The following is a 25,142-nucleotide window of genomic DNA, read 5'->3' as shown; positions in this document are numbered from 1 at the left end:
AACTCTAACTTCTTGAAGTCTGTGTGGAGTTTTTAAGTCCTCATCCAAATCATAATACACCACTAGAAGCAGGATATTTAGGAAAGGATTCCAGCTTTGCACCACCCGTCCTCCTCATCTATACCACAGCAAAGTCAGATTCAAGTCCTGTACTGCTTGCTCATGCACACCACTCTTCTGTAGACAAGTAAACCCCATTGTCCAGCCTTCCACATCACTGAGTCAGAGGACTGTGATTCTTTTACAAATGAAAGATCTTTTCTCTTAGCAGCTTAACATACATTTCAGCTAGTGCCAACCTTCTGGAAAAAAAAAAAAAAAACTGAGGACTTAAAATATTTATTTTTCAATTTCTAATTAAAAAATATCTCTAAGGCACTGACATGCACAGTGGATCTTAACAAGCACCCCAGGCGCAGAAAAGAAGTAACAAGCAGGGGCATGATTCCTCTCCAGGTAAACTACAGCAAATGAAAGCAAAGCAGCCAAAAACCCAATGTGAGAGAGACCTGTATGGATTTAAATCTGTGAGAGAAGCGGCAGAAGAACAGAGAAGAATTACAACCAGGAGTTTAGCAATTAATAAATAGTCCCTGCATCACAGCAGACCAATAAAAACTGTTTCCTTTTATATTAAAGGAAAAAATATTTATATCTCTGACTACAAGGCTTGTACACTTTCCTCTTCCTTTTCTCTATATATGCATTTACCTGTGGGACATATATGTGTGTGTATATACATACATGCACAGGTTATTTTTCTCCTGACTGAAAGCTACCTTAATGGGTAAGCACTAATGGACTTGAAGCGATAAGGTAAAGGCAGACATGCAAAATGCTCCAGAACTTCAGTTCCTAATCAATCACCAGAGATCAGTGACATCATTCAAGCCTTTGATCAGAGCTCCTCTTTCAAGCTTAAAAAGGCGTATAGGTTGACCCAACAGTGGAGGGACTGAAGAAATAGGTTACAATTAGGATAGGATACAATTCACAGTGAAATATGAGAAGTCACTGGCATCCCTCTTCAGAAAAACTATCCATTCCCACCTTCCTCAAGGAATATAGCGTACATTCCAGAGCAACCAAGCACAAACAACAGATTTATCTTTTCCCCCAGTAATTAGAAAACAGCCACAGAAACAACACATCACAAAATCCTTTCAGATTTTATTTTTGAAGCCTGCACATACATTTTATCCTGAGCAGGCAGTTTATTACATTTGTTTGCATTTTAAAATCTCCTCAAGTCCATTGATTAAAAAAAAAAAAAGGAAAAGAAAAAAGAAAAAAGGAAAGGGAAAAAATATAAAAAAACCCTTATTTTCCCAGAATATCTGAGCAGCTTTAAGAAATAAAGGCTGACATCCATTTTTAAGAAGAAATAATTTTCAGGATAACCAGCATCATGGCAAGCATTCAATAAGTTTAGCACCAGCCTTTGTCCACATCAAGGCAGAGTTTGGATCACTAATCCCACTTCAGCTAAAATTGAGCTCCATTGTTTCTCCTTTCATCTGAGTTTCCACGGCACTTACTAGGACTTAAGTGATATTTACTTAGTGCAGTTTGTTAAAAACAACAACAACAACAAAAAAAGTACATCTTTACATGAGCATCAGATTTGTTTTACATTCAATAACCTCAAGATGCAGTCAACATTTTACAGTCTGGGAGATTTCCTCTATGTAAAAAATCTTCAAGAAAAGCAAAGTTGAAAATAGATCTGAAAACACTCACTTCATTGTTTTGGTTTGGTTTTTTCCCCATCTGTATTTTTAAAAATCTAATTGAGCTTCTGAACTGCAGCAAAAATGTAGTTTATTATCTTCCTCATCGGGTGATCAATGATTTCATTAATAAGACAGATAACAAAACTGTCATATCATCGACACAGTTATGAAAGATGATCCTGGCTTCTTGCTCCATTTTCCAAGGTCTGGGATTCTCTGTGGCAGCTCTGAGTCCATTCAATATTTTCCACAGACAGAGAAAAGTGAAAATCCATTTTGAAACCAATTTCAATTAGGATCCAGAAGCTGTTATCACAGGTGTCGCAGAATGGGCCCGTAAGTGGAAATGTCGCCTATCCATTCTGAAATGAAACCTTATCAGGACCTACGAAGATGGCTGAGGACGGCCTATCTGTAAATTACTTTTCGTCCTGTGTTAACTCAACCCTAGTTCTGTCATATGGAATTCTTTCCAGCCCCTCGTAATAATCTAATGACTAACCAGGCGCTGTACCAAAACGGCTTTTATTCTGCTCGGGCTTCCCCTGCCAAATGAACAGGGCTGCAAATGCAAATAACTGGAGGCAGCCAGGCAAGCCAACGTATTTAGTAATATCATTTAAAGCTCTCATAGTTTATTACAGGGAAGTAACGGGCTTGCATTCTGAAGCCTGTCTCCACCCATTGCATTCCTGGTGATTTTTCAATTGCAAACTCCAAGGCCCAGTTATTTCATTAATTCAGCACCCAAGTAGTGAGGCTTTTCTCTCACATCTTTCAGTCTCCTTTTAGCAAATTATCCCATGACGGAGGATTTATTCAGTCAAAGACCTCGGACTTTGAGAGGCAACAAAAGAATCAAGAGACTTTCTGGTCCACCTGCCTGGCGAATGATGAGGCAGGGTAAAGCCTCCCCTAGAGAAACCAATCAAACCATTGTGTGGCACAGTCAGACCTTTTCAACTGTCAAGCCAGGAGAGCAGGAAAAGAGATGAAAGAACTCAGGATGAAGCTACCATTTACAGAACCATGTGGGAATGGTCTCCGAAGATTTAATAATTGGGATGGAACTCAACTTTCTGAAAACTAAAAGAAAGGGAAAAAAAAAAAAAGGAAAGAAAAGAGAGAGAAGAAAAAGGAGAGACAAGAAAAAGGAGAGAAAGGAGGAGAGAAAAGTGAGAGACCAAGATGAGGGGAAAACACTGCTGCTCAGGCCCAGAAGGAACTTTTCCACACATAAAAACCTCTGTTGTTATGTATGAACCCCTACACTGGAAAATATGAGAAAAGCAAGCACAGGACAGGGGCACAGATAGAGCACATGGTCTACAATACTAACTTCAGTTTCAGCAATTTATCATCCCGTCTTAGGAAAAACTGCATCAGTACAAATCTGTTCTATTTAACAGAACAAAAAAATCCTCTTAGTTTGAGTCATCTGTGTGCATTTTCAAACTACTGCATTTGTGGGACTTAAGTTTCCACTTTGCTGCATGTGGAACATGCATGAAAAGTCATAGGAAATGAATGGAAAACAGCATATTTTAAGTGGTTGGCATGTGCAAAGAATGTGCTCCTGTATAGCAAGACTCCAGTTGACTGAAGGCAGAAGATGAGGACCTGTTTTTTGATAATCTGATACTTAACATCTTATAAGCCAAATTTTAAAATGATCTGCAGAAAACACAGCATTTCCTGTACGCTTCTCTTTTTCAAAGTGCCTCTGCAAACTTGAAGTATGCATTCATCAGTAGGTCCAGATCACATTTACAAGCAAATCTTTCCTCTGACTTGCCAGCCTTATGAGCAAAAATAGAATCTGCAAATTAAATTGTGACCATTGGCAGTTTACATCAAAGGCAAATACTTTTAATGGGAAATGAGATAATAACACAGCACTAAAAATCCATCTCATTCCCTTTTAGTTGGAATGTCAAAAGAATGCATCTCCCTCCCCTTCCACTCTCACCCCAAAATAATGAGATATGGCTTGGAAAGAATACAGAAAATGTAGTTTTAATATGGCACCTTCTTTACATCATCACAGACTACACCCTTAGCTCACTTCTCCCACTTATTAGCATATGTATTTAGTAATAATTTCTATGTAAGCAGAAGCTGAAGTTTTGATTCCTCTGCAAAAGAAGAAAAAAAACAAAGGGGGAGAAATAAATAGAAACATACAGAGCAGGGATCTAATCAAATGCAACACTGATTACTGATTATTTCCTTATAACTGAAGACAGATATGAAATAGAAAACATCTAGAAAAGACAAGTGCTATTTGAAAACCTGTTAAGTAATTTAATTATTTCAACTGCCTTAATTTACAGAGTTCAAATCATAAAGCCAAAAACTGAGCCTGCCAGAAGGGCTGCCTAGCTTTAAGTCAATTAGGATTTTTTAAAATTTGATTTTATTTACTTTAAATCATCTGCTCTGTATAGCTCCTTCTCTTCTCTTTTTTGGGACCCAGGATCCAGAAGTTTTTTGACTTCATTTTTAAAGTGCCCTTTCAATCCTCCCAAGCAGCCTGGCACCTATTTCTTTGTTGACACCCATTTCCAGCAGCTGCGAGGAAGATGCCATCACTTGGAGCAGCAGTGCTGCTGCCATACAGCCTTCCCACTTCGGTGACACAGGCTGGTACAGCAGTGCAAGGTCTTTTAGGATATCTTCCCCTGAGACCAAAACTTGATGGCACTGAGTTAGCATTTTTTGGAAGGCTAATAATATCACTGAAGTTTCAGCTGCCACCAGCCTTTTTTTCTTCTAAAAATCAAACCTCTTGTTGCTTCCTCCTCACCAGTACTGTGGGCTGTAATGGCTGAATTTTTTGAGTTCTGACTGACACTAGACTCCTGCAAAGCACAAGATACAGAGCATGGTACCATCACCATACTGTAGAGAAACAGTTTAAACCCTTTTATTATTATCACTTCTGTGTCAAAACCCATTTTAGGCACAATTTTAATATGACTGCTTGGGTGTTTTAGGATTCTGTCTTTTTTTTTGTTGTTGTTTTTCAGGATAAAAAACTCCCCAGTGTAAAATTTCCTAAATTTAACTTCCACCTTGAACAGGTGGCAAACTTCTGCTGCTAACTAATGTTTTCTCCTGATTCCACCTCGTGTTATCCAGCAGGATGTTAAGTCATTACTTACTGATTACAGTGATTGCAGGGATAAGCCACTCAATCATCTCTTTCTGGAACTTGCAAAGGGATACAGGAGGATTGACATTTAATATCCCTTATGCTATTAACCACTGCAGGGAGGGGAGAGAAGGGGGTGGAAAAATGGGGGAAATCTCAGCAGAATAAATGAAGCAATACTGTATTGCACTTGCAGATCACTGGGTTTAGAGTGAGGTACGTGTAGGGCTGGCTCACTGAGGAACAACACTAGAAAATAATTTCAGGCAGAATGAGTTATTACAGTCTATAATAAGCCATAGCTTGATGACTGAAATTTCATTAGTAAGCATAAAGGACCATGGGTGCATTACTCCAAAAGAACATGTATTTAATCAGCTACTCACACCAGATTACAGTACACCAAGACACGCAGTCCCCATTTAATTACAACCTCCAATACTTTCATTTCCAATACTTCCAAGTATCAGGGTAGCCTATTCTCCCCTAGGAAAAGTACCTTCTTTTAAGTTTATCCTCTTACAACCTGGCCACAAATATTAGAACAGAAGAGTACAAAACAATCTTACAAGTTCAGATCTTTGCTCTTATTTTTCTGGGCCATGTGGCCAGTCTACCCTTAACTTTCACACTGCTCTATACCACTTGTAGATAGGGATTACTTGCAGTATTTGTCTTGCTGAAAAAGAAATTTGTCATAAAAACACATACACTTAAGTTATCATTTCTAGCATCTAAAACTACAGGATGTTGTTTCCTCCTTGACCTGAAAATGAAAGTGAAGAGGGCCCCTCCATCCCCTTTGATTTCAGGGGAAGAGGATGGCATCTCCTGATCACTTTGTAGAATCAGGTCTCATATAATCAATTCAGGGCTCAATTTACAAGTCACTAAAATAGTATAGGCAATGTTTCTTGATACCTAACAACCTCTTTTGAACCCTGACCTCTCAACAGGACCCTGAGCACATGAGTCCAACGAGGGGGCCAAGAATGGGTATTATGATTAACACCTATTTTATGGTGAGGCTTGAAAGCAAGCAGCAGGACAAGCAACCAACTGAAAGTTTAAATAGGAAATGTGATTCTTATGAGGTTGCAGACTGCTGAATACTTCCTTCAATCAACCCTGAAAGTACTAGGAAGAAGGAAAAAAAAAGAGACCTAGATGAAGCTGGCTCTTCTTCTGAAAGAATCACAGTGGACACATGAACTTCCTCTCATTTATTCATCTATCAAGCTTGGTTTTAAGTTACATCATCATTAAGATAATAATTTCTGCTTTCTATCACTTTAAAGTATGTTCTCAATAACTATCTGATTCTGATAAAGGTAGTCAAGTCCACAACCTACATATGTTTATAATTAGCTTTTTTTTAAGGCAGAGTAATAGGTTAATAAGAAATATCAGATTACACTGGAACAAGCTCATGGGTCAAAAACTATACAAAACATATCAAACTGAAAATAAATGCTTGGTTGTCAGACACTGAAAGAGCTCCTATACAATAACTGCATTGTTTTAATGAAACATTAAAAACATCAGTTTTGAGCCAAAATGTCCAAAAGAGTAAAGCATTCAAGTCACCAACAAAATTCAGAAGCCAGACAGTAAATAAATCAGGTTTGAATGCAGCATCACAATTTCCTAACGTTCTCCAAGCAATGCTGTAAAGTGCAGTCTTGCCTTGTACAAGTATCAGTTCAGTCCTTACAGAAATTCCCTCTACTTTTCCGAAATTAAGGCAAAAAAATTAATTATATCTATGGAACAGATTAAGTGAAAAAAACAAGTGGCATTGAGCTGAGGGTTGTCTTAAGTTAGCATGGGTTTTTTTAAATAATGCCTCTAAGGAAGAACCCTAAGAATAAATCCAATTCATCTGCAAAACAGAATGTAGAGTCAAAGAAGCCAGCCTGGTAAAGTATTAAAGCCACTGCCTAATTGTAAGCATGCAAATACCCACATTATCAGGGCAAACAGAACTAGTCCCATGGCTAAAGCAAGGCATTTGCTTAAGTTCACCAGATGGGAATTCATGACTTTACTGCAATGCTCGGGAAGGCTGGCAACTCCTGGTGCTGGGGCAGCAGGAGGGCACTGCACCAGTGCAAGCAGCACAGCTGCACAGGCAGGGCATGGCAGCAAGCAGTTTTCTGCTCCAGCACTGCAGCATTCAGCCTGACATATGGACTTGGCATGCTGCTGGTCTCAGACAGCTCGTCAGTCAGGCTACGAGGCACAGAGGCCAAGGAGCGGCACAGAGGAGCAGTCAAAACAAGCCTTCACACAGGCGTTCATCACAGTGCAGCAAGACAAGGCACTGGGCAGACTCCTGCAACATTTCCAGCATTCACCTGATGATTTCTTTCTAACCCTGGAATTACTTGAAAATACAGGAGGTACTGTATTATCCACCAGAAGTCTAGCAAGGCAGGTTTTGTGACCTGCAACACCAGACAAAGGCTCTCCAATGGGAGCACAGAACTAATGAGTTTATCAATGGATACCACCCTTAAGAATGCCATTCTTTGCACAACTTGATAGAAACCTGAGTGTGCATGCAGCAACCTTCAGAACGACGTAAATCCATGCTCTGACATGGTAAGGAACAGGTTGCTTTGTTTCCAGAGAAGTGGCACAAATGTGCATATGAGAAGAAAAGACCTGATAACACAGCCCTGTGTTAGCCAGGTGGTCCAGGGCACTGGCCTCTACTCCAGTATAATATGAGTGGCACAGCCATGACATAAATGTGATTTGTTTGTTGTTGTTATTACCTTGCCAAAGCAGATCAGCCTGAGGTTACCAAATCCCACCAAACACAAAACTAAGCTTACTTTATGCGCTAGCACAAACTTTTTTATTCATACAGCCTTTTGTGAATTAACATCCCCATTAGCAGTTTTCTTTAGCAGTTTTTGTGCCCCTGGATATTAGTCTAGCAATAAATATAGCAGTCAAACAAAAGATGAAAAGGAACAATCCTAGTAAACTGCATGCAGTTTGTTTGAGACACATGAAATGAAACACAAAGAAGAAAAAAAACAAAAGCTTGCAAAAAGGAATTCAAAACAAAGCAAGAGTGGTTCCACTAGGAATTAAAGTGCACCGAAGATTTTTCTTATTACATTTCCTTTTACATTGTAGTCATTACAAATTATGATTTTTTTTTTTTAATTTTTTGATCACATGTATTTTAAAAGAAGTTTTAATTTACAGTACATGTTTTGTCCTGGAGCAAATTTTAATAGTTTATTTATAAATCCTGAAATTTAGGGGTTTATAATGGAAATGCTGGCAGGTCCATATCTAACACATTGCAAGCATCTCAGCAACACAGAGTTTGTAGTCAGGTTCAGTGCAGCAGAAATCTTTATGGCATTAAGTAATGACAGGAACTAAGCAGAAGTGGCTAACGTGTAAACTGTGGCCCATGCCTGCTCAGTGCTTGAGACTACAGAGAAGCTGGTACCTTCCAAAGGGCACGCTTAGTCTGAGCCTCAGAACTTCTACTGCATTGCTCAGGATAACACATGAGCTCCCCTTCCAGATCACCTTTCCCACTTTCTTTTCCTTGCATCTAGATTTACACCAGACTCTTCAACACACAGTCTGCACAATTTATGATTTAAAAGTTTTCCACACTCAATAGCCATATTAACATAGATTCTGCTCCTGGGTGTGTCACTTATTTCTGGGAGCTGCTGAAATAATAACATTTTCTTTGTCTCTTCACGACTGGATGCTTTGCACAAAAGCTGTAACTAGCAGCTTTCCATCTGTTTATGATCCAAGTTCTGAGTTCTTCAGAAGACAGCAGAGATACTGAGAAAATACTAGTCAGTACATCACACCTCAGACAGGTATCAATAAAACTTTACCCTGCAAACTTTGTTAATTCAAGTGTTGTCCAGAAGGATAGAAGCACTTCTATTAGACATGATTATGAGGTGACATTGGTATGATAGGCAGATGTTGCTCTGAAATGACGTCAGTCTTCTGAGAAGAATAGCAGGGATCATTCTGTCCTTTTGTTATTTTTAAGGGTACCTTACCTTGTTTAACAGAGCATTCAAATGCAAATCACAACATTTAACATTACCATAGCCCTTTGCAAAAAGAAAAAGAGGCACTGAATCGATAAAAGCTGCACGTTTTGTAGGAGTGATGTCTTATAGCAACTGATGATGTTCCTATAGTAATACTCATTCCAGCATTAAAGAACAAAAGATGCAAATACGATGCAAGCTGCAGCTTTAATGCAAATTGTCCCTGTAACCAAAATTCATTACCATGACAATCACATCTGCAAGAAGCAAAACTTTTAAAACACTGCAAGAGTAAAACTTTCATTTAAGTTTCTAAGGTTTTAGTACTAGTATTTGTTTTGGTACATGCTCCACGAAGTCTCTACACTAAGAGGAAATCTTTCAAATCAAAGAAGGAATCAATTTTTTATCCTTTTGAAGGCCAGCTCTGCATCTCTGGAAAGCCTTGTGTCTCTGTTATGCATGAAGGTAGATTAGAAACCCAAACCTTGGAGATCCTGGTGACTTCCTTAAATACAAAGACGAACAATGCCAACACTTACCCACTGAAAACGAAGTTAACTATCATTGTCTTAAGAAAAGGAAGAAAGCCTTGGGCCCCAGGATGTGTACTACATTAGCATGTCCTTCCATTAGTAGGAGATAATTCCAGTGACACAACTTTGTAGTCATTCATTAGACTTGAAATCTTTCCAGCTCTTGGGAGTTTGATGACCTTGTTATGCAGTAACACTCTCCATAGGTGAAGCATGTAGTTAAGAACTAACACTACCATTAAAGGAAGAAAATTACTTGACCACACAGTAGATGAGTGTCAGAATTAGGCAAAAACATCTTGAAGGCTTTCATTTTAGCTCTCTAAATCTAAATGTTTACCAATAATTCAAGCTAGCCCAAACAGTCAGAGATTAAAGTTTGAGTACAAACCCCTGACACATCAAAGAATATGCATATGTGTTTAACTGTGCATTTGCTTGAAAAGTTGGGCCAATGTGGAAAATCCTATTATCGATTAAAAACAAATACAATGGGGACCTCTTCAGCTGATGTGAACCACTGTAATTCTATTGACAGCAACGGATCTGTGCTAACTTACGCCAGCTGAGGATCTAATTTCATATGCCTTAGAAAACTGATGCAACCTTTTCCATTGGGGCTCAAGGGTTTTTATGCTCTCATGGGGATCAGTTCCATCTAGTAGGTCAGCAGGTATTAAGTTTGCTTTGAATCTGAAGTCCAGTCACACAGAAGGATACCGGGACATGTGCCATCTAATTTTTACTGACCCATGGAGATTCCCCTCTAGTATAGGATTCATGTATTTTCTCCTGTAGTCTAGTGGGACATAACCTGTTTCTTTGAGAAAGCAGAAACCTTTATTCAAGATATCAAAGTGAGAACCTGACCTGGACCACAAGCCCAGACAAGTGAGCATGATGGAAGCAGAAAGTGTGAACAGAAAATGTTTTGCCAGAAATACACCAAAAGAAATATACAGAAAGGCATTTTCTATTTTTAGCCGTAACTAGACTGATTAGTAAAAAAACAGCAGTTTTAGTAGTTACTCTGCAGATATCCAAAATCCATAGGTCTGCCCACACCATTTCAAGCAATTTTCTTTCTTAATGCAACAGGAGTTTTGCATTAGTAGGAACCAATATGCTCAGCCCTCTAACACCAAACAATGAAAAGGTCTAGGGCTGGGATTAGCTCACACTCTTCTGAGAGGCAGGGAATATGTAAAATTGACAAATGAGATATACTCTCTGGGGAGAATTAAGCAAACTACTCCAGTTTTGCAAATCTACCAGCTGTACATTCACAACTTTGAAATTAATCCACCAGAGGATACACACTTAGCTTGATGTTTTGTTCTGAGCATTAAGGAACTTTGGGGAGGTGGGACAGCCCTTTCTGAGAAGGAAGTTTATTTGTAAAAGAAAAAACCCCTTTGCCATTAATTTTGACAGACCTGCTTCTGTCTCTCTAGTAATAACTAATTACCTAACTAGTGTAAGAGATTTCAATGGCCAAATGCAAAGCACTTGCAGGTCCTGCCAGGCTAATCAAGACAATTTCCAAAACGCCAAAACCAGGAACTTCCTATAATAAATAACTTAGCACATTTACATCTCAAATTAGAACATCTGGAAGAAAGAGACTATGCCTGATGCCAAAACAGGCCTTATTGTATCCTACCACTTTCCACCACCACCACCCCTCCTCCGTTCGTTTTCCTTAGCCTTTCTGTAGAACAAACACTGATCCAGGTGCAAATGCTCAATTCACAAAGAATGCAGTGAACATAAAATTACTGTAGGTTTGGCTGCTAGTAAATCCCTGCTGTTACTCACCATTGGAAGTTGTGCTGGAGGCAACAGCTTTCTCACTGACATCTGTTCGACTGGAGCATTTCACGATGGAATTCTCCACTTTTTTCTTCTCAGTTGTGGTAGAGCTATGGGACTGCGCCTCCATGATGACTTCTCATTACTTCAGCTCTACTTGCAGTAATACCTGAATGAAACAAGAGAGTCATAAACTCTAAAGACTGTTTGAAAGCTTAGCCCAAGTCTTCTCACTCCTCTCACCTGAAGAAGAGCCTGGAGCACCACTGAATTAGCAGTTCACAGTTCTGTAAGCTCATCAAATCATGTCTGCATGCATGAATTCCTGAGGAATTTAAAGAAATACTAACACCAAAACTAGGCATGTTTGCCTTTAAAGAGAATCAGCATCACAAACCACTATGCTGTTTGATAGGCAGGTCCGTTTTTTTCAATTCTCTGCGGTTTTAATGGATCCAAAGGGAAAAAAGAACAGTATTTTTCTCTTATGCCCAGATCACTTTGGAACAAGGCAAAAAAAGGGAAAAAAAATCAAGAAAATAAAGACAGCCCTTTATGTTGACTCTAGAAGCCAAATATTTAAATTTCAACATTCATGGTGCTAGAACACACAGCAGCAGGAATTATCCTGTCTATCTCTACACCTTGTTACTCATGTAAACATCTCTCACTTTGTTTGTTCAAACAAAATTGTATAGGCGAAACACCCTGAAAACCACAGGGAAAGACAAATATTATTGCTGGTGGCAGATAATGACATCACTTTCTTTTGCATGAAAATGCTGGAAATAGAAAGCTCTGTAGAGGGGTGTATCTGGTTATTTTGCCTTTCCTGGATGTTCTCAGTGTCATCTCCAGTGACACATTCATTTAATACAAATGAATTTCTCCTGTTCTCAGATATTTTACATTCCTGATGGAAATATGAAAAGCCCAAAAACTTGTAAAAGGGTATCGTTGCTTGTGCAGCAATGCAGGCACACCAGGCCCCAAGGCTGCAGGGATCTTAGGCTGTGAAGGACACAAACATTAAGAATCAGTCTGCACTTTAACTTGATGCACACCTCTCTGTCCAATAAGCTTTACACAAAACATCAATATTCAGCACACATCATGCTTAGAATCACCTTGATACTTAGAAATACCTTGGTACTTTTGTAGTTTGAACATGAATCTATGCAACAACAACAAAAAAATAATAATTAGTTTTCTGCTCTGGGCAACACTGCTTGGTAGTAAAATGGGTCTAAAACGGAAGGAAGTCACACTCTTCTAGTACACCATTTAAATAAAATTTTCAAAAGGCTTCAAAAAGCCACAAAGTATAATGAAGTGTAATTATATTAGCAACCTGTTTCCCAAATTCTGACAGTCAAAAAAAAAGAAAAAAAAAGAAGAAACACCACCAAACTAAAAAAAAAAAAGCCTACAAAGCCAATTCATCACAAACACAGCTGTCTAGTAAACCTACCCCTTCCCACCTTCCTAGTAGGAGCTCTTTTTAATAGTACAATAAAACACTCTAAAGCCTCATTGTTTTACAGTAGGGATCAAAGTAGAGCCCAATCACTAAATGAATCACTATTCAGCTAGGCAACACAGCCAAGGAACTGGGCTAGATATCAGAGACTCTCTGCCACTGACCTACTGTCTAAGCTTTAGCAAGGCATTTTTTTTCCCTTGAGTTTCTTGCTTGCTAAAAACAGGAATAACAAAGATCTGCCAAGAAGAGGACTTGTAAGGCTACTCTCAAGATCTATCTGTGAAAGTGTTATAAATATTTTTGTGATCTGTGAAACAACTTCCTACCAGAACACTAAGGGGAATGTCGGGTGTCTTCAGAATGTAGGAGAGATCTAACAATACTTGCAACAGCCCTGACTTCTACCCAGCAATACACAAGTCTCCCTGAAGAGAGATCTCACATGAGCTTTGTAAACAGCACCTTCCCAATTTGTCATATGACTTCTCCCTCTTTTCCTTTGCACACCTCAGGCAAGGGCAACCCCAGTTTAGTCATTTAGCTCGAATATCTAGCTTTTTAGTCTCTTGCATTAGTGGACATGGGGGAGGCTGACTCTGCTGCCAAGCTGTTCACCCCACACTGAGAGGAAGATGTTTTCTCTATACAGCCCTGGCCACATAAACACCAAAACCTGTCTCCATTCAGCCTCCAACCACTGCATGAGTGAGTCCTTCAACATACCCTCCTATCCTCTGACTAACCGGCTTTGAGTTATTTAACATTCTCTCAAATTAATTATTTTCTATTCATCGCTGAAGGAACTAAAAAAGCTGTATGTTGGGTCATGTGCAATTCAAGAGCAACATGTGGCTGGTAAGACTGACATCATCCATCCTCTTGGCTACTTTATTTCTTTCCCCAACAGCCTGCCAGTGAGAATTTCTGGTACTTTGGGGTCATCTTCATTACTGGAAGAATAGCAGACATAATTCCATATTCTTCATCACTCTCCATCACTTCTTTGTTTTATGCTACCTGGTATGGACCACAAAACAGAACAGAGGCCTAAAGCAGCACTTAAATTTTTGGACAGAAAACTGCAGAACTGGCCAAGAACTAATATAAACATCTGCTCTTGGTTCATCTGTTCTGGTTCATGTCTACTTCGTTTACATTCAGAAGGCTGCTTTTATTCATGTCAGAATGAAAGAAGGAACACCATTAGAGTAAACTTTCTTACTCAGCTCTGCACCCTGCACCACAAGCCAATGGCCCTGGCACTGCAGGCCTTTCCTCCTGTGCCTTCCTTCCTCTGCTCCTGACCCACACACACATGGCATGGACACCTACACGAATTTCTGCAGATCCAGCAAACCCCCAGTGGTGCATCAATGGTGGTGCGTGGTTGGGAAGGTACGGAAGGCCAGAAGAGATAGCAGGACTAATAATTAGAGGGATGTGGTTTGCTGTGTTTTGCCAAGCATACCCCTCAGGGAAGCAGACATCAAGAGATCAATATGGTGCCCCAAAAATCTTTTTTTTTCCTGAAGACTACCTTAAGACTAAGTTGAAAACACAAGCCAGACACACATCTTCTAATCCTCCTTAAATTTGGCCGATTTTTATTTTCTCTCAGAAACTGTACCAAAATATGGGAGCTGCAGTTCACAAAAAAAAAAAAAAGTCCTATCAAAAAGCATTCTAAAAATCAGACAGCCTGACATCATCTCCACACTAAAATACAAATATATAGGGTGTATATTAGGGTGTATGTGTTTCTCTCTCCAGTGTGTGGGTCAGTGACTTTCCTGTTCCTGCCTCCAGGATTGAGACAATCTGTATCTACTCACAGCAAGGAGTCCCAGTTTCAAGAAACCTGAAAGCTAGTTTCATTGGCTATCCAGCATCTCCATGTGCACATGAAAGGCAAAAAAATGCTATAAAAGTATATGGGCAAAAGTCTGAACTTCCATAGGTAAATAGAGGGATAAACATTCCTTCCCGAAAGCAAACATTCATGGCTTTTTCCCATTCAACCGTGCTTGAACCTTTTGTAATTTCCCTGAAGCCTGAACCCACTCCACAATTAATTCCAGATCCCCATTTTAAACCTAATCCCTCTCAAAACAGTAACCTGCCTGCAGTTGTGTCTCTCCTTTTTAAAATATAAATGTAAACCTTCCCCAATTGCATATCATATTGGAGGCATTTTAGGAACACGCTACTGGAATGAACTAGTTAAATGAGAAAAACTGTGTCTTTTAAAAGAAGTGTCAATAAATCACAATACATTGGAAATTTATTTCAAACAAAAATATTCTTTCAAGTAACTTAATATTATGTAATTTCTGGTCCTTATGTTTGTTGGTTATAAAACTGTGCCTTATAGTAGTAAAAATGATCATATTAATATACTGGGGAGGAAAAAAACTCACATTTTTTTGTTCATTTACTCACAGTCCAAACTAACCAAAACCAGTGGAGCAGTCCTGTGCTTGGAAGTACAAGAAACTTGATCCTTTCTTAACACACATTTCAATTTTCCAAGAAATTTTCATTCTGTATCACTTCTCTTCTCTGAACTACTTTTTAAATCATTTTATTTATACTGCATACATTAATTTTAAAGACCAGACCATGCAAATATTTATTGCTAGGAATAGGCTCACTGACTTCAACAAGATTGCTTGCTTTGGTCAAAGTGCTGAAGTGTAAGAATTCAAAATTCTCACTTTGCATGTTAAGACTGGTTTATGTTTCTTGTGAACTTAAACCATCTGCCTTTCTTTGCTTTATTTTAATTTTTTGAGGAGTATCTTTTAACATGTTGAATTAAAAAAATAAAAAAGAAACAAGTAAAACCTTTCCCTGTTTTACTTGATGCTGCTATAGTTGTATTCAATTCATTAACAAGTGTTTTGCATCCGCTGAGAAGAGCTGTCTGAAATAGCAGTGTCACAGCATTCATCATCATTACATCAGCAGTAGGGAAGTTCATACTGATTGCTATCAGCAACCAGAGTGCCCCAATCAGCGTGCAAGCAAACATAGCATGTTTAATTTTTCAGAAATTACTCTGGGTAGTTAGGGTGTTCATAGGTACTACTTTGATCCACGCTACTGGAAGCAGTCTTTGGGGATACAATACATCTTGAACAGCACAACTGTATGAAACTGAAAAACACAGGGGGAGGCATGAAGAACAATCAGGAAATTACAGTCTCTCTCAACCATAAAGGACCCTTTATCAATTTTATCAACATGGGTTGCACCGTTCCTTGGGATTATTTAAGGATAAAAAAATGCATCTTGTTCAGCTACATTCAAATCCAAAATTTATATGCGACAATCTTAAGATGTTATATAGGAACTATTTCATACTGATTTATACAGGCTTGATTCAGCTACATTTAACTTCCAAAACCCACCTAGATTTCAGTATTGCTTTCTATCAAACCTGCTGGCAAAGCTGCACTGACAAAGTTACCCCTGACGGAGCCTGACGAAAAATGTTCAAGTGCTCAGACATTTTAAGAAATATCTCCCAAATGTAACATTAACTTCTTGCTATACCTCATCATTTTTGTAACAGCTATAGAATCTAACCTGTGTATTTTTAGATTCGTTTTATCCTTTCCTTATGCCTGGTAAGCTAAACCAGAATTCTGCAACCTTCATTAACTACTCCAGGGTAAACTTTATTTAGGTTCCTCCCTGCTGAGACAACTACTCACAGTAAGACTAATATAAACAGCACTAAGAGTCTTATATCTACTTTATATAAAACCACAACAAACAATCTGTTTGGGGAGGGGAGGGCAAGGTATCTTATATTTCATAATACCTATCTCAATTTCAATTACATGCATGATCTATAAATGCACTAGAGAAAGAAAAAGAGAGAAAGAGAGAAAGAGAGAGAGAGAGAGAGAGAGAGAGAGAACGAGAGAGAGAAAGAAAGAGAAAGAGAGAAAGAAAGAGAGAAAGAAAAAGAAAGAGAGAAAGAAAGAGAGATAGAAAGAGAGAAAGAGAAAGAGAGAAAGAGAGAAAGAGAGGAAGAGAGAAAGAGAGAAAGAGAGAAAGAAAGAAAGAAAGAAATGCTTGAGAGAACCAGGTGGATTCGTAGCTTGAAATTGAAAAATACCCCAAGTTATCCCTGTTCAGAGACACAACATGTATTAATACAATCTTTCCAAATTCATTACTATCTGCTGTCTTTTCCTTGTTATTTTTCTTTGATTTCTTTCCCCCTATAAAGAATGAAAAACAACTAGACCTAAAGCCTGGTTAATAACGATCTGATCTGTTCCTGATAGGTTAAATAGCTTGTGGCAACAATAACAGAGGATCACAAACGCAAAGGCAATCAGCTAGGCAAACCAGTGCTATTAGCATCCTCGTGATTAAGATCCTAAGTGACAAAAAATATTCTATGGCATACACTGAACTACTGATTGACTGTAATAGTTGCGGCTCCAGGGGAATTACATATCTGCTTACATATTTCTGCTACAGATAAACCCAGCTACCTAAAAGTTCTGAAAATATTTTAAACATACACATACAATAGTATCAATAAGTGGCACTTTATACTGAGGCAGCACCTCAGTCGCTTTAAATACACATCAACCACACAGCCTTACAAGTAAATTACATCTACTTTTGTTTTTTGGATTTAAAAAGCTTATAAGTATAACCCCAATTAAAAGTCTTCACTATTACTTCAACAGATTAAACTCTGTATCGAAAGAAAACAGATTTCTGCCACGAAAGAGATGATTCATTTTCATACTCAGAAAACAGAACTTAGTGGATAACAACACTGAAGAATTCAGGTCGAACTGTCCATCTCTAACTAGTCTATCCCTCACAGAAACTGCTGTTTGGGAACATGCAACACAAAGCTGAGGGAAACAGAGCCCAGACTTAGTGGCTTTACAATTCAGGTATGTTATATCCTCTGAGGTAAAATTTTATAATCATTTTACTGTCTGAGAGTCTTTACAATAAGGAACTGAAGAAAAACAAACTCACAAACAACCCCACAACAAAAACAACACAAATCAGGTCATTAACTCTGCATTTAAGCATTTGTTATTTTAATCACATGGTTTCCCTTATTTCTTTTTTTATTTTCTTACAAACTGTCTAAATACAATGGAAAGAATAAAGTTTATTTCTTAAAAAATAGAAAGTGCTACGTATCTTTCAAGTCTCCAAATACGTCAATGTATTTGGGGAGGGGGGCGTGCCTAAAACTAATAATGCACTTACTCTGGAGAAATCAAAACTCCTTCCAATTAAACTACCTAATATTGCTCAGAAATTCAGAATAAGCTGTGTTACTGCTTGTTTTTCAATCCTACTTGTTCTTGTGCTTCAAATTCTGCAGCAGGAAAAACTCTAATAATTATGTCAAAGTAAGATTAGCTGTAATAGAATTAGCACAGGGGGAAGGAGAAAAAATCTCCTGTGGACTGTACTGTTTGTAGCAGTAGGTTACAATGAGGGGGGACACTTCAAACTTCCCTACCAAGCCTACACTCTGATTTTCCCTGTCTTTTTTCAGGAATTCAGCAGCACTAAATCCAAAACAAACTTTAAGTACAGTGACTTCCTTTGGCAACACATTTGTTTTATAAAACCTGGATTTTGGTTCATTCATATGCTCAAGATCTGAAAGGCCAGGAATATTCTTAGAGAACAGGGAGGGGGACAACAGCACGACTTGCTGTGTGGATAAAATAACTCTATGAATTTCTCTGCTGATACTGTTCCTAGGATACTTAGGGTGACAATACAGGCTGGTTTGTTTTTTTTTTTCCTTTGCCTTCTTGTCTTTGCCTTCTTAGCTTGGTAAATCAAATTACTAACATCTGTAATGGATGTGCTTTGCATCACAGTCAAGTAAGTAGTCACTACAACTTCGACAGAAAAATGCAGAAATACTCTGATTTCTGGAGCTCAACATTCCAGTGAAATGACCACTTTCTTCACACTTTTTGTTTTATCTCATCAATTCCAACAGATGAAAGATTCCTTAGAAACAAAACTAGATATATCAATGTCAATCTATACAGGAACTGAGCTCAAGGAAGAATGTATTTAATGTACATCTATTGCAAAGATGTGCCTTCTGTTCCCAACTTATGATATGCAAATGGAAGAAGAAAAGACTATATTCTATATTTTACAATTAGCATTTTAAAACAAGATCAAAGGAATCAAGTAGAATGTTTTTTGAAAGTACCATGTTTTGATCACAGTCCCATTCCTGGAAACCTGTTATGTCTTCAGCATACTCTCAGGTTAAGGGATGGTTTCATCCAGAATTTCATGTTCTAACCCAACACAGATGTTTTAACATGTAAAAGAGCTAGGAAATCTCCATATACCCAGGAAGAACTTCAAGTGTGAAAGGTACTTTATAAAACTTTATCTTCAGCTTTTACAGTTTACTTTAGGTTTTACACCTGTCTCATAACAGGAGGAAAACTGCATCATGATTCCTTCATGTTTTTGTAACTTGATAAAACACAATGGCACAACTCTGAACTGCTACATTACAAATGCACAATCCACTATCCTTGTTAAAAGTGTCATCACAGAATTACACAGCTGTATTATTTTCCTAGAAAAAACATCCATAGTGAATTGAAGAGCCAAGCAAACCCCCACCAAACTACATCCTGACAGTTAAGAATCGGTAGTGCTAGGATTTCATTTTAATATACACGGTTCAGAACAGTGTACTGAACTGACACTTGATGTGTGTTTCTGACTCTTCAGTTTCAGGTATTCATACATCTTATCTAATGAAGGCTTCATTCTCTGGGCAGCTGGATGATGTATTCTTTACACACAATTGATTTTCTTGACATTAACAAATTTGCATGCAAAGAAAACAGAGTCTCATACAAAGCAGCAAACACTACTGGGGCAAGTTCAGCTCTAAACCACCAAAAGGTCCGTTGGGTACTTCACCCCGAACTAAATATCAGATACCAAAAAAATACAGCAACGTTTTGAGCATCAATAAAAATAAAGAAATAATGGATTTTTAAAAAGGCCTAATCATCTGGATGATCAGTGTAAAAAAATTATGACATTTGAGTGGCAACTTCAGCTAAGAAAATCAGATCTCCTTGTAGTGGATTCTGATATTATCAGTTCTGACACCCAGCAACTATTTAGAGACAAATACATTTTATCCCAATTTCTTTGTCCCTTGTAATCTAAATAACCTTGCAGGGGTTTTTAACATCAATGTATTGTCTCATTTCTTATTTTGTTCTTAAAGAGAGAGAAACCAACTCTTCAGATCAGCAGCCAATTTAATACACTTTCAAGGTAAGGCAGGTACAATTTACATGTACAGAGTATACCACAACAAAACCACAGTATGATGCCAGCACAGTCTTTAAGAAAGTTTTCCCCTAAATCTCGGAAGAAAGCAGCCTTAAAAGAAAGCAGGGAATTAGAGTGAGCTGGAAGGTAGGGAGGGGACTTACCTCAAACCCAGCGAAGCAGAAACCAGAGCAGTAATTCTACCAGTCGGCAGAGTACACTTTTAGAGCTATAATGGTGAGAAGAAGTGCTGGGCAGCATTGCCTGAAGGCAGCACTAATACACTGCTGACTAATGACTGGGCCATGCGGACAATGAATTTGGGGGTTGAAAACTAACAGAAACCGTGCAGTACTTTGACAAATGGGCTTTCAAAATTTCATTCACTGAATAACCTTTAAGCACAAAACTGGCTCAAGTTCTCTCGGGAATAATATGACACATGTTGTTGGACACGAAGTATTTTCCTTTTTAATTAAAACTATTACACCGAATACATAAACATGATTACAGTGAATAAAATATAAGAGTTAACTCTTCAGCACCTAGAAAAGACCAGACTCTGATTGTGAGGGGTAATGCCATGCCTTCAGAAGGGGCAACAAATCCCACGGGTTAACCACCTGATTCACTGAAATTCATTCTTGGCAGAATATATTTTCCCTTCTTCGAGACATAAAGGAGAACAAGAACTTCAAAGATATGTTTAATGAGCTGCTACAAGCACAACTGGTTAAAAGAGGCTCAGAAATTATGTACTGAAAGCTGCATTGTGCTTAGAATTACAACTGAAAAAGTCACTTTTAAAAAGAGCCCCATAAAACAAATCAAGCCTCTTATAAACTTTGTCACCTTGTATATTGACAAACACATTAAAACAGAATCCCTCTTTAAAGGAGCTCCTTTTTTTCAGTGCAACTCGACTTCTAATTTGAAAATAGCCATTTTGGCTCTTTTTACAGACAGAATGAAATACCTGAAGTGTCCCTAAATTAACAAGTACCACTTGCCATAGACAGCAGCGCCCTTAGCAGCTCCTAAAAACTTAAGAAAAGGATCTTAAAACAGGAAGCTTAGTGAGCTCATAAAACTGTTGTTGGAGCCAGGAACACATAGCATATTTAATCTGCAAACTGTGAGAGTCTACAATGATTTCAGCAAGATCTGAGGCATGCCCTCAAGGTTTGCTGGGATCTGGGATTAGGGAGTTGATAAGAACCCTCTACTGCCCATGGACATGTTTTTCTTCTGCAGTTAAACACAAATGCATAGAGACGTTTGACTGCTGCTTGGCGTTACTGCTCAAGTTATATAAAAGCTTTGCAGCTCCTTTTACTGTCAATATATCAAAGTTTAAAAAAAATCATCAAAGTGTGAAATTTCATTTAAAGTCTGCCAGTCTACAGCTCTATTTCACAGACCTATCAAATAAAAGTAAAGATGAAAACTGCACTGAAAGAACTTGAAAAGTTTGCAGCAGCACCCATGCCCTATTTTTGTTTATCCTGTCTCGTTTCATTTGATTTTAAAGTATAACAAATCAATTCCCTTATAAAAATGACAGTCTGAAGGAAGGATGTCTATAAAACCTGTGGTTAAAAGACAACTTGAAATCATGATTACAAGTGAACCTTTTGTTAAATAAAAAGCTTCCTCTGTAGCCATTTTAGCATTTTAATTGACTAACTACAAGTTGGCAGAAAATACCTTGAATCTTCCAAAACAACCAGAATTACTACAGAATATGACTGCCAGAAAAACTAAAGCTTTCTTCAAAGTATTCTTTAGCTAGGGATTTACAACAATTGCATAAAAAAGAAAAGCCTGACTTTTAAGGTAATCTACTATAGTCTAAAAGCATTAACATTCCATTACTAAGGTTTTCCTGAGGATTTCATGACTCGTTGATTCACTTTTCCTTCAAGTTTGCTTTTTCTTTTTACATTTCTATCTCCATATAGTTGAACTCATGCAACACTGATCATTAAAATGCCTCCTTCCATAACTTCAAATAAACCCTGCTTTAATAGCCCTCAAATTCCTTATTTATCAGGCAAAGATGACTAACTTTTCACTAACACTCGGCAACATGAAAATATGCCATTCCTTCCTCTAATATGCAGACTAGAATTCAAATACACTACAGGAGTGCAGGTAATTGAATAGCTTTCCCCAAAACGAGGCAGGACGTGTAACTGAAACTTTCATGGGTCAGTATCAGTGCATACATTAATCTTCTTAAAAATTTGAGTAATCTGCAATATGAACAGATTATAACAATGTCTCCAAACATGAGTATTTTGGTTTTTCCAACACTATTCAGAAAAAAAAAATCATTTGTAGCCATTGATACTTTAATTTCTTAGCTACAAACTGGTTTTGTGTTTGAAAAAGAACAATCTTTCACAACTGATGATTACGTATAGCAGTAATAACTCTTTCTTGGCCACTGCACACCTTCTCAAGCCAAATATGTTACTCTGCTAATGCAGGAAAATGCAGGTGATGTCTTTGTTTTGCAGTATGTCTACAGAAAAGCTATGGAAAACAGCATGTCCTGCTAAAAACCATATGCTATTACCAGAATGCAAGAGTGCATTCATTTGGGCACCTTAAACCACGGTTTTGCTTCCACTGCTACTTAAAAGAATACACATACACTGAAAGAGTCCTTTTCTTACTCATTCTTCCTACTCATTCAAAATGACATAATCCTGCTTTTAAAGAAATAATTCCCTGTCCTTAAAATAGCCTTCTCTCATAGTTACTATTATTTATGCTTTTAGAATTGGGCTATACACAAAGCTGAAAGTATTTACATACTAGCTAGTTATACCCAAACCTTCCTTACATAAACAAACTCTCAAGAGGCTGCCTACAGTTTACATTGCCAAACTCATTCACCATTACTTTTAATATATATTTCCATGACTGAAATACAGTGGTGTGAAGATGGCAATTTTTACATTTTAAGGTTACTTTACTTTTAAAACACTGCATTCATCTTCCTTCAAAATAATAATGACATATATAATTAAGAAACTGTCAGATCATTATCAATTTTTAATAAAGGACCTAAATGAAATAATTATAGGAATCAATCAGTGAGGCACCTCTCCAAATTACAATGCAATTGCACAAATATTCAAACTACTTAAGGCCAGTTCTGGCACATTTCGATCCATAATCTCTTTGAACACCACACCGAAAACAATTTTGGAACACAGAGAAACATAGTGATTTCTCACTATTCCAGTGACTTAAACGATTTCAAAACAGATACCTACAGCACAGAGAGGCAGCCATGCCCTCCTAAAAATGTTTGCTAGTTTAATCAGCCACATGTCTCAAGGCCTCTGGAAAATTTCGCTTCCAAGTTTTTCTGTAGCACGCACACAAAAGAAACGAAGTCTGCACGCTGAAGCTTAAAAAATTATGTTTATTGAGGCTTGGAAATGAAGAGGGAAGTAGGAAGTGTGCGACGAAGAGGAGCCTTTTGCCGTGGGTTGCTACTTACAGCTCCTTTAGTGAAGTAGCCTCTAAAACGTGACACTGTGTATCAAACAGATAGCTATCCGTACCTCTGACTAAAAGGCTCTTTGAGATGAGTACAGTCCATCATTTCAAACTGAAGTGGCTGCTGGAAAATGTGGAACAGCTGGCAAGGAGCTGGGAGAAAATGTTTTACATAAATATATCTACATACAGACTGGCAGAAGGCCACGGACGCCGTACCCGCAAGACCGGATAAAAGCTACGCACCAGAGGGTTAAAAGCAAAACTCGGGAGTGAGGGGCGTGTGTTTCCTTTTACATTTTCTCTTCACGTGGTGCGCGGGTTGAGGAGCGGGCGCTAGCAGCCGCGAGCCGGCGGGCCCGTCCGAAGGCGCGGGAATTGTGCCAACACCCCTCCGACTTCACGGGACAATCGGAAACGCGGCGGACACACTCTGCTCCCACCCTGCAAAGTTGGGCGGCGTACGGCCGGGCCGCGGTGCCGGCCCGGGGCGGCTCCGAGGCGCTCCCGTGGGGCAGCCGCCCCGCTCCTCCGGCCCGGCCTCGGCCGGGCCCGTCCCGCCGCCCCGCTCCCCCGCCTGACCCAGTGCCAGCGGCGGCGCGGAGCGGGCCGAGCGCTCTGCTCAGAGAGGCGCCGGCACCCCCGCGCCCCCCTCCCGGGACCCGACCGTCCACTTCCTCGCAGGGAGCAGTCGGCAGGGAACGACGACCCCCGGGCGCCCCTCCGCCCCGCCAGATGTGACAGCGGATTCTCCCCCTCTCCTCTCGCCTTTCCCCCTGAGAAGTTTGTGCCGGCCTCCCGCCGCACGAGCGTGAAAACCCCCGGGAGTCGCTCAGGGAGTACGGGCGAAGAGAAAGAAGGGGGTGGAAATAAAACAGCAGCTGTCGCCCGCACATCGGCAGCTGTGCTGCGGGACGTGCCCCGCCGAGGCCGGCCCGGAGTGGGGACTGCCCTCGCCTCGCCCCGCACTCCGTGCCCTCGGCTCCCGCGCTCCGTGACAGCCATTTTGGGGGTTAGACACCTCGGTCCCCCCTGACCCCCGCCTCCAAGTTAGGGAAGCGGGAAGGGGGCCGGGAGCGGGGCCGGGGCGCTGGGAGACGACAAGAAAGTGGCCCGGAGTAGAGCTGGGGAACAAAGAACTTCTCGCCCAAGTGGGTACGTACCTGCCGCCGCTGCCGCCGAGCCCCCGCGCTGCCCATGGGCGAGGGCCGGGGCCGCCGGCTCGTCCCCACGCTGCTCCGCCGCCGCCGCAGCTAGCGGGGCTGGCTCCCGCCGCGGCCGGCGGGCATGCCGGGGGGCAGGGGGACGGGACGGGACACAGGCGGGACGGGGGCGGCAGAGGAGGGCCGGCGGGTGCTGGTGGTGGTCGTTTTATCCCTGCCTGCCTCCCGCAGGGAGCTGCCCGCGCCTCTGCCTCCGTGTGGGGGTGTGTGTGCGCGGGTCCGACATCAGTTTCAGTGATCTTGTAATCTGATCCCTTCTGACTCACTCGCACTGACTGACATTTCTGATTTTGTTCAACAAAAA

General features: G+C 39.7%; 1 protein-coding gene across 1 annotated transcript in view; it reads right to left on the bottom strand.

Moving 5' to 3' along the window:
• GLI3 (GLI family zinc finger 3) overlaps positions 1 to 24,845 on the bottom strand; it is a 201,619-nt gene extending 176,774 nt beyond the window's left edge. The window contains exons 1-2 of the mRNA XM_053953161.1: positions 24,779 to 24,845; positions 11,294 to 11,456 (exon numbers count right to left, since the gene is read on the bottom strand). Of these exons, the coding sequence (XP_053809136.1) occupies positions 11,294 to 11,417 (124 nt within the window). The 5' untranslated portion in view covers positions 11,418 to 11,456; positions 24,779 to 24,845. The remainder of the gene's footprint in view (positions 1 to 11,293; positions 11,457 to 24,778) is intronic.
• Between the last annotated feature and the right edge of the window lie 297 nt (positions 24,846 to 25,142).

The sequence above is a fragment of the Vidua chalybeata genome, chromosome 1 (genome assembly GCF_026979565.1).
Source record: "Vidua chalybeata isolate OUT-0048 chromosome 1, bVidCha1 merged haplotype, whole genome shotgun sequence".
NCBI lineage: Eukaryota > Metazoa > Chordata > Aves > Passeriformes > Viduidae > Vidua > Vidua chalybeata.
The sequence above is the reverse complement of the archived record's forward strand: the minus strand, read 5'-3'. Positions and strand labels throughout refer to the sequence as shown.